We start from the raw sequence: 10,007 nt of genomic DNA on the forward strand, positions 1-10,007 counted from the left end.
CACGAGCCATCCAATTTGGGGGGGGGGCTGGCATCAGCTAGTTGGCAGGCAAGTGTGATGAGATTGCATATCGTGTCGATCAGCATGTCTTCTCGCATCGACACGTAACATCCAAGGCTTTGTGCCGTTCGCAGGGCCGTGCCTCGCTTTGCAATGGAAAGTTTTCTCTGTGGTTTTGCCATTGTCGAGTCAGGTGCACGGCGGACGTAGTCCGGATCGCAGACCCTTTGGGTCATCACTGCAGACCTTTAACCTTCCGTCGTAGACCTTCCAAGCTTGGCGATTGACTCACATCATCAGCCTGGACCGCTCATCCGACCGCTAATCAGAAACCCGGCCGTTCGGCTCCCTTTCATTTCTCTTGCCTTTCAGCATCCTGCCCACGTCACAGCTCCAACAGAGTCGCAAGTGCCCATGTCAGCCCAAGAACAGCATCCGCATGGCAGCCGGGCAGGTCTGGTCAACGCCCGACTGTCAGATGAGGACCTGATCAGCGTCATCGCCGGTTTGGTGATGCCGTCAACACCAGACTCGACTCAGCCCGAACGCCTTCCGAAGCGAAGAAAGCTGAGTAGGATGTGGTCTCCGTTGCAAGAGAAGCATTTCAATAGCGCCCACAGCACCGGTCAGACTATGAACGCAAAGCAAGGGAACGCAAGCGAGGTTACAAGCAGACTTGCTGTGGATATGCAACGGCTTTCCACGACTTGGTGCGCAGAACCGAAAGAGCGAAGGCAGGAGCCAACGCTGAGAAAGCGGATCTCTGGTGGACTACTTAAGTCGCCACGCCTGGGCGTGAGGGAGCATTCTGAACCAGCGAGAGAGTCCGTCTGCAGGTCTAGCTCCTCGCAATGGCTGCTAGTGGACAAGGATGGCGCATTCTCAAATGTGCCTGATCATCTCTCTTCGACGAGCCAGGAACGCTGTGGAGCCAAGGACGAGAAAGAGTGGTGCATCATCGACGCCTCTGAATTTGGACCGAGCGAGCAGAGGCGCAGCAAAAGGCAAACCTCTACCAGATCGACTCCGCTCGTCGTTCCGACAGTCATGCTGACCTCTAGCTCGCATGACTCGCTCTCGGAGGAGAAGACTTGCGACGCTCTCGATACCTCAAGGTGGTACATGTCCAACTACAACCCCTTGTCGGACCTCCTACATCCCAGCGAAGCCACCTCGCCTCATCCTCGGACCTACACGCGGGAAATCGCCCGTGTGCCAAGGAATGCGCAGGCATGGGCAGAATCGAACTCCAGCAAGCACGATGAGCCCAGGCTAGCCGACTTTGGCGATGGCGAGGTATTTCTCCTTGGCACCCAACATCCTCAACGGGCGCAGAGGTCATCCGCGCGTGAGGACGATGGGAAGCCGAGACGTCGTCGAGGGTCCAAAAGACGCGCGGCAGAAGGAGAGGTAACACTGTCAGGTAGCACTGGAAAGCCTGCTCTGGCGAGCTTAGCCTCCGCGAGTCGCGAGAAAGTGAGAATTGAAGGAAGCGGACGCGGCAATGCGGGGCAGGATTCGAGCAAGCTCGAGAATGAGCACGAACAGGCGAAATTGCAAGCCACGCTTTCGGAGAGGGGCCGTCGTCGGAGGCACTATGCGACGGATCGAACAGTGCTCAGGAAACTCAACGACGAACGAGCCATCCTAGGAATTGGCAGGCCTGGTATGTCAAAAGCCGACGAGAGCCATAACAGGGGAGATGGCTCGGCGCTTCTTACAACAGAGCAGGCGCGGCCGGTTAATGAAGACCATGTATCTTCACCGCAAGCCCTCGAACATGAAGCTACGTCGGGCCGCGAAAGGCAGCTAGAGCCTGCAAGCAGCATGGTGCCGATTCGCGAGTCTTCACTGCCTTCAGGCCCGCCTTCGTCAGACGGTGCAGCGTGATCTACACGGCTTGCGCAAGACCGCGTCCAGCTACATCAACTGCACACCTTTTGCACATTGATCTGCACCTTCTTAGTTGCGATGCTGTCCTCGTTTCTCCCACGCTCCGGCGCACTCGTCACTTCATGGAAAGGCAGATAGGCTGGAAGCAGCAAATGTTAATCGCGAGAGCACTTTTGTTGTGTACAGGATGCAAGGGTGACGTGTCGATCAAACTTCATTAGCAAAGCAGAGAGAGTGCTGTCGCTTGCGACGCAGCGGTCATGGTGCGCCATCAAGCTCCTGGCGCAAAGCGTCGCTTCTTTTTGGTGTTGAACACAGCCTTCAAGGCAGCCTCAGAAGGCCGTCCTCGTTCTTGCTGGCGATTGGCAGAAGCGTTTCTTGCAGCACCCTCGGTACCGCCTTCCGCATCTTTCCTCGCAGCAAGGATCTCTGGTGGTTTGTCTCTTCTCGCCGCGGGAATGTCCGGAGGACAGGCCGGTCTAGACGCAGAGCTAGCCTGGTTTTTCGGATGACTGGGCCCGGCCACCTTCGAGTTGCTCCTGACTGACGAGGCAGAGCTTTCTCTGGACGAAGACTTGGAACTGTGACTGCCTTTGCCGTGTTTGCGAGCATCCTTAAAACCGTTGCTCAATTTAGGCCGTTTGACAGGCGACTGATTGCGCATTTCGTCTTCGTCAAATGGACGCTTCGTGCCATCTCTAGCCTTGCCGTTGTGATTTTGCCGGAGCGCTTGACCGCCATTGGCAAGCTCTGCGGGCGTCATTGCGGTGCTAGAGTCTGGTGTCTGAGACACCGGTGTCTTCTGCTTGTGAGCCTTCGGATGCCGAGGAGCAGAAGGTGCGAAGCTCTGCTGGCGTTGCGTCGCGCCGTAGGTAAACGATCCAGGTCCGACTTTTTCTAGGACGCCACTCTCTTCCGCATGCCTGACTAGCGAACCCCACAAATCATCTCTGCGCAAAAGTTGGGCGTTTCCAATGACGAAAGTATTGCTTTTGGCGCGCGTAAGGGCGACGTTGACACGTCTGGCGTCGGACAAGAAACCGATGGACTGGGTGCGTACAGCAGAAAGGATTATGACATCCTTTTCCTGCCCTTGGAACCCGTCGACCGTGTTGAAGTCGACTGTTTGCTCCACACCGGCGCCGAATCGGTTCGTGAAGGCCCTTTTCAGCTCAAAGACCTGTTCCTTGTACATTGTGACGACTCCGACTCGGTAGTCAAGGTCCACGCTGCCCCGATGCGCTTCCTGGCGCAACCGGTCATAAAGCGCGGCAGCGATCAAAGCCTCGTCTCGGTTGACAATGGAGTGGCCGCGACCCATCTTTTCCGAGCCGTTGTGGGCATCGAAGAACTTGAAAGGCGCAAGCAAGGACGTACCATGCCAGGGCTGCTTTGTGAGCTCGGCCATGCTCGGGCCGTCTTGCAGCTTTCCATCATAGAAGCGCTGCGAAGGAAATGCTGAAATTAGGGGATGCATGCGGTATTGAATGCTGTAGCAGAATGGGTCAGAAGTGGGTCAAAGACGTCTGGACAGCACCGACGACGGCAAGACTTACGAGAGGAGATAGACATCAGGATGCGCATCAAAGATTCGGACGAAGAGAGACTGCGAATACTTTAGACGTGCCGCCTTCTGAGAGATTACGGTCGGCGGCAGCTGGTTTGGATCACCGACGAGGATGACTCTTTTGCACCCATACCTGAGCGGGATGAGGGAGCTCAGCTCGACAGCTTGGGCAGCCTCGTCGATGATGACTGTTTCAAATTCGAAAGGTAGGCCAGCCAGAATCGGATTGCCAGCTCCGGAGAGCGTTGTGCAAACCACATCCGCGTCCGCCAAAATTTCGACCTGAACTCTGCGCCGGTCCGCTTCTTGCTGACGAGCTTTGGTCCTCTTCGCGTCCTTGATCTGATCCAGCTTTTCAGCGGTATTCATGCGCTTGACGGTCAGCGCTTTGATCTCTGCTTGAAGCTGACCGACAGCTGCTCCAGAGACTCCTGCGATCCTAGCATCCTCGAGCTGTCTCGACTTGCTCTCCTTTTCATCTCGAATCGTCTTCAGCTCCGCAACAAGTGTGTTGACCTCGTCGACGCCGTTATTTCCACCCTGAAGAGCAGCCAGTCGATTCTCGACAAGTGCGTCGAGACAGATTTCGGCCACGCTAACGTTCAGAGCTTCTTCCCTGCCGATTCTCACCACTGTCGGCTTGATCGTCTTGCCATGCTTGTCAGTCATGGGCAGCTTTGCACGCCGCGCGACTTCGTCGATAGCGGCGTTGCTCGGCGCACAAAGAAGGATCTTCTTGCGTGGTTCCTTGACGCCTTGTCGACCCGCATGTATGGGAGTCGGCGCATTTTTCCGCGTTGCCATGAACCGTGCGATCAGGGAGCAAATCGTTTTCTGAAAGCCAGTCTGATCAGATCGCAGGTTATTCAGAGGCGAGAACTCGAGTGACACTCACCGTTTTGCCCGTACCTGGAGGTCCCTGGATAAGGCTGATGCCTCTGTCGGCTTGCAAAGACCCAACGATCGCTTCAGCCTGAGGACGATTGACCTGGAAAGCGTCCATGGCCTGGCGAGCGTCGTTATCTCGCACAACCTGCTTCGGCGCCGCTTTGCCCTGCAAGATGTCTGCGACCAAGTCGTAGTCTTGAAATGCCATTAGAGCGGCACATTCTCGATGCAGCGTCGTCAACGTGAAGAGCTTGCAGATAGACCAACGAGACTTGACGCTGAGACTTCCGCTCAAGCCTTGCTTGTCTGCAGGGCCGAGGCAGCAACGTAGGGTCACGTTGCTTCCCTGGCCAAGATACCGATGCGCTTCCACTTTCGCAAGCATCTTTTTGGGTTTCTGAGCGCCGTCCAAGAGCGTGAGCACTACGACGTCCGTGTCCTGAAAGGACATCTTGAGACCGCTGTAGGACTGGTTCAATGCCGTCGGAATCGTCGCATTAATGTCTTCGAATCCATCGACTTTCGATCTGCCCGTGACTTCCATGGTGAAGAAACGAGCAGAAGGATTTGTCAGCTCCTCCTTCGAATTTTGGAGCTGCGCCCACGATTCGAGGAGCAGCAGAGGGCCAAAGACTTCTTTGTATTGCTCAGGGCTGTTGTATCTCGCCAGCCCGATCTTGAAGTTATTCGACGTAGAATTTGGTGGATAATCCCCTTCGGCCCAGTAGTCCCAAGACAAGATCGCTCGATGTAGCTGAGCAAAGTCGGGTGGAGCTCTTAGCCTGCGCTTGCGATCCTGCTCTGCCTTTTCTTTGGCCATCCTCTCGGTGTTCGGATCCTCGATGATCACTGTGCTCCTCGCTGGCTGCCGAGGAGCGGGTGGCATGCGGGATTTGTAGGGAGATCTCGATCCCCCAACTTTTAGAGCCGCCAAGCCCCGCGCTTCTCGATCATCATCGTCACTGCTGTCGCTCGTATCACTGGACGCTTGCTTCGCTGCAGCAGCAGCGGCCAACTTCTGAGCGTGACCGCCATCCGGGCGAGCACCTGTGACGCGACTTTCCGCAGTCGGACCAGCTATTGGAGCCTTCAACTCCTTGTCCGTTGGCAGGCGACTACCGAACTGTCTCGCAGTGCTAAGTGATGCTCGGTAACTTGCGCTGTTCGGTCTGAATCGAGCAGAGCTCATAGCTACCTGCTCTCTTGCTGAGCTGAGCAGAGAGCTTGAGGATCTGGGTGCCGACCGACCAGGTGGCTTCGTCATTGGACGCTTGGGAGCGGTGGCGACGGCGGGCGTGTAAGCATTCCTCGAAGGCCCAGCGGACGCATTCCGGGGTGCAGGTGGAGGTGCACGCGGTAGAGGCTTCGGCGCACCGATGCGAGCGGTAGTCGAAGAGATTGTTGGAGGACGCTGCGGGAGCGGCGGGGTGTGGAGAACATCGTCGACTTCCGCGTCTGGCAAAGCATCAACGTCGATAGCTTGCCTTTGTTGACTGGGTGAGAAGTTCAGCTTCTGCTGTTTTAGTCGACGCTTCTGTTTGCCCTCCTTTTGCTGAGATTGAGGGGGTGTTGCTTGCCAAAAGCTTGGGCTCGAGGAAGGCGCAGCAGGTGCGGCACTTGGAGCGTGAGTCGAGGATTCTTGATGCTCCTTGCCCCTGTCGACAGTCTTTGCGTGCGCTTCGACTACCTGAATCTCGTCTTCGCCTTCTTCGTCTGAGAGCTCCATTGGTCCGAGTAGGTCGCGCAGCAGGACTAGCTCAGCCGAGCTCAGCAAGGTTTTGCGGACGGCGGAATCACTTTCGGCCAGCTGAGACTCGACAAAATTGAGCATCCTATCCATGACAACCTGGGGCAACATTATTCCATACTTGGCGCTTCGGAACGTTTCTAGCGCCTTGACGACGTAGTCCTTGGTCTCGTCCAGAATGGCCTTGTCGTTGAGACGGAGGAAGCTGCACACCTCCTCGAGAGGAAAGGCCAAAGCGGTGACTATCTCATCTTGCTGGTCCACGTCCAACAGTGCTGCGCGCATGACGTCAACGCATTCTAGCGTATCGTTGGCAAGGAGCACAACGTCTCTGAACCACGAGACCATGTCGTTGGGAGGAACAATCTGAGCCCATGCTGGACTGTTGCGGAAGATGCTAGCGATGCCCTGAAGCAAAGAGTTCCAAATCGGAGGAATTCTCGCATCTACGATGCACTGCTCATTTGGAAGAAATGAGTGCGGAGAACCGACTCGCAAGAGACCGTAAGTTGGAGAGCACAGGCACTCGAGTACATCGCCGAACGAGTTGACCAGGGATCGCGCCGCCTCATTTGCTTCAACAAGCATAGATGTCGCTGCTACGAACGCGGTCAAGAAGTCATCCAGTCCCTTGAGCGCCAAGTCAGGGCTAAACTTGAGCAGGGACATCAGACATTCTCCTCGAGAAGTCGACTCGTCAAAAGTGGCGCGAACCACGTTGAGGGAAGAACGGTGGACTTCGACATCAGGAGACAGAATTGCACAGACGAGGGCGTCTGAGTTTTCCTGGCACACGTGCTGGAGCTGCGGCGCTCTGACGGAATCGCCGACTTCAAGCAGCGCCGAAGCTAGCGCCCCTCGTTGCGTGCGCAATGCCCTGCCCAAGTTCAAGATGCACGTCTTCAAGATCTGTCGATACTCTGCATATTCCGTCGCTGCTTCCTTTGACTCCGGGAGCAAGTGGGTCTGAAGAGAAGGTTCTACTAGCACGCTGAGCGTTGCCAAAGGTCTCAAGAATAATGCAGCGTCTGCTTCCGCTGCAAAAGCTTTCTTTCCCTCTGTCCAAGCTTCTGAGCAGAGAACAGGGCCTGGCCAAGGGTCCTTAGCCGCCGAAGAGTACACCTCCGCGGGACCAGGACCATCCGGATTCTTGACGCTCTCGCCTCCACCAGGCCTCCGAGCGATTCTTCGTCGAGATGCCCATCTGCTCTTGTGACCTCGTGCAAGAGTACCTAGCTCAGCAAATGCATTCTCCAAGCGACGGGCGTCGAATTCGTAAACAGCAGCAAGTAAGTCGCGTGCGCTGAGTCGAGCTGCGTCTTCGCGAGCGATCGCAGTCGAGTCGTTCGGTAAGCGTCCACGCAGTGCTAGATTAGCAATGGTCGAAGCATAGAGTGCGCAGGTCTTGAGAGCAGCATCTCGGCATGGCTCTTTGGTGAAAGTCTGTGGCAAAGTAGCTTCTTGGGGTTCTGAATCGTTCCTGGCGCGCACCGAGTCGACGCTCGTGTCTCGTGGGGACAAGTCAGCGTTCATAGCTATCTGCAACAAGGTGACTCCCATGCTTGCGGCAGCCAATTTCGCGTCGTGACTCGAGTGAGCAGCTTGTTGACGTTCTAGGGCGAAGTTGACGAGCCGTCGAAGCGCATCTTCGAAGGCTAAACCGATTCCAGGCGCATCGCTGGACAGACCTCGCAGGGATAGCAGAAAATCGCTAGCCCATTGATGACAATAGACATTTCCTGTCCCCACTTTCTGAAAAAGATCGGAAAAGCCTGGATTGTCGAGGAGCGAAGCGAGCCCCACCAAAGCTCTGCCACCGCCAGACTTGTCCGAGGCGCTAGAGCTCCCTGGTGCACTCTGCTGCCTAGTCCCGAGCTCTTTCCAAATGTGTGGGGTATCTCGGGAGACTTGGCCGAGCTGATTCAGCAGCAGCTCGATTTGAGCCACGCCGCCTCTTTCGCCGAGCTTGGAGAGCAACGACGCAGCCTGATCTGCAGTTGTGATGGGCGAGGGGGATGAGTCCTCGGGCACGATGGGGCACTCGCTGTTGGACATCGATGGTGCGAACTTTGACAACAGGTCCGATCTAGCATTGCCTGCGTACTTTTCTGTGAAGTCCCGTAATCTGTTCATAGTTGGAGTGGCGCACACCTTGGCTGGGATTGGTCGGATGTCTGCAGAGGAGAGTTGCATGAGAGCCCATTCGCGGAGAGACATGTCGCTATTCTCTGTTTTAGTCTCGGCCTTGCCTGGTATGAGTGCCAGCGAAAGGAGACCGGGGCAACAGCGCCCCATCACGGAACCGCTGGTCAAGTTGCTGCCGACCGTCTGAAGAAGCTCGTCCGCTGCCATCGGACACTCTTCGATGGGATCCGCGATGCAGGGCATGATTGTACCAACGACCGCATACAGCTCGCTTTCGGTAAGGCTGTCGATCGACGCGCCGCTTGGCTTTACGCCCTTGCCATCCAAGATTTCTAGTGATCGACTGACTTCCCATTGATTTATAGCGGTAAAGAACCTTGTCAGGGAGCCTGGAGCGTAGGAGCTCAAGTACTTCGTTCTTGCCAGATCCTTGGCAATGATATAGACGTCCATGCAGTCCCGGCACGAGAAGATGGCTCCCGCCATTCTGCTGAGCCATTCTTCCACCTGAGGTATAGTCTTGAAAGATCGAACTCTTAGCATACACGCATTTAGTTCCAACAGAAGCTCCCTAGACGCTCCCATCTCCTCCCCCGTCTCTCGTTCTGGGTTGTCCCTGCCGCAAAGAGGATGCTGTTGTTGACCTGTCATTGCCAAGGCCAAAGGTATGAGCTCAGAGTAGGGCGCATGATCCTTTTGGCGCTCAATGACCTTTCCCATGAGGATGCGCGCTTGAGCTTCGTCCTCTGCTCTTCGTGTGGATGAAGCAGCTTCTGCAGCATCGCCATTTGCGCCTGGATGAGCATGTGTCGCGGGTGTTGGCGAGGCCTGAGTCGCGTCACTCATGGTGACAGAGCACAGCAGGTGCGATGAGACAGGTGCTGGGAGTGGCGATGTCTGTGGATATTGATCTAGTGTTGAGCTTGTGCACGATGTCGAAGAGCAAAGGGGTGTGCGCAAGCTCAGCAAGGTATTGATATTACCATGCTGCTCGTTAAGGATGAAACGAGTGGTATCTTGTAAGGGAGCATCCGAGGTCGGTCAGGTCGGTCTCAGTCTGTACATTAGGACGACACGATCAGCACCTACCCCTAGACTCGAATAAAATTCGCTCAAGAAAGCTTCCGAGCATGAGACGTCGGCATGCAGTGATGAGCCGCAACGAGCCATCACTCACCTGCCAACTTTAGACCTGCGAATCCGCAAATCTAGACTCGGATTGCTCAAGTGCAATCAAGTGCGGCTATGTCAACCAGCAAGGGCTGAAAAGTCAGATGAAGAGGGCTTGAAGACAGGTGCGATTTGGCGCTTCACCTGGCCATCGTGTCCTGGGTGGTCGAGAAGGTCATGCTGCGATTCATGATTCGTGATTGTTCATTCAAGATTTTGGTTCGCATAAGCAGCGCGTCGCGTGACTAATCTCGAATCAAGTGCATGAAGAACTAAGAAAGATCAAGTTTAGATTTTGATCTGAAACACAAATCTTGAATGTAAGACGCGTTGAACGCGCCCATTAACAAAACTTGACGCCGAGGTGCTTAACGCATGCTGCAGAGAGGTGATCTCAAACAAGAAATGCAGCTACAGCTCTATAATCTTGAATGTAGATCTGAGTTAGTCTAAGTTAGTCTAAGTAAGCCTAAGTTAGTCTAAGTAAGCCTAAGTAAGCCTAAGTTAGCCTAAGTAAGCCTAAGTTAGCCTAAGTAAGCCTAAGTAAGCCTAAGTTAGCCTAAGTAAGCCTAAGTAAGCCTAAGCAAGCCTAAGTAA

General features: G+C 55.2%; 2 protein-coding genes across 2 annotated transcripts; one reads left to right on the plus strand and one right to left on the minus strand.

Moving 5' to 3' along the window:
* Positions 1-122: 122 nt before the first annotated feature.
* IE81DRAFT_320046 (hypothetical protein) lies at positions 123-2,276 on the plus strand. Its single transcript, XM_025512903.1, has one exon. The coding sequence runs from the start codon at positions 415-417 to the stop codon at positions 1,888-1,890; it is 1,476 nt and encodes a 491-aa protein (XP_025372905.1). The 5' UTR covers positions 123-414; the 3' UTR covers positions 1,891-2,276.
* On the minus strand, positions 2,037-9,483 carry IE81DRAFT_320047 (hypothetical protein). Its single transcript, XM_025512904.1, has 3 exons — positions 4,356-9,483; positions 3,450-4,294; positions 2,037-3,383 (listed from the first exon to the last, which is right to left on the minus strand). The coding sequence occupies exons 1-3, from the start codon at positions 9,084-9,086 to the stop codon at positions 2,165-2,167; spliced, it is 6,795 nt and encodes a 2,264-aa protein (XP_025372906.1). The 5' UTR covers positions 9,087-9,483; the 3' UTR covers positions 2,037-2,164.
* Positions 9,484-10,007: the final 524 nt, after the last annotated feature.

Source organism: Ceraceosorus guamensis (assembly GCF_003144195.1).
Source record: "Ceraceosorus guamensis strain MCA 4658 unplaced genomic scaffold IE81scaffold_4, whole genome shotgun sequence".
Classification (NCBI taxonomy): Eukaryota; Fungi; Basidiomycota; class Exobasidiomycetes; order Ceraceosorales; family Ceraceosoraceae; genus Ceraceosorus; species Ceraceosorus guamensis.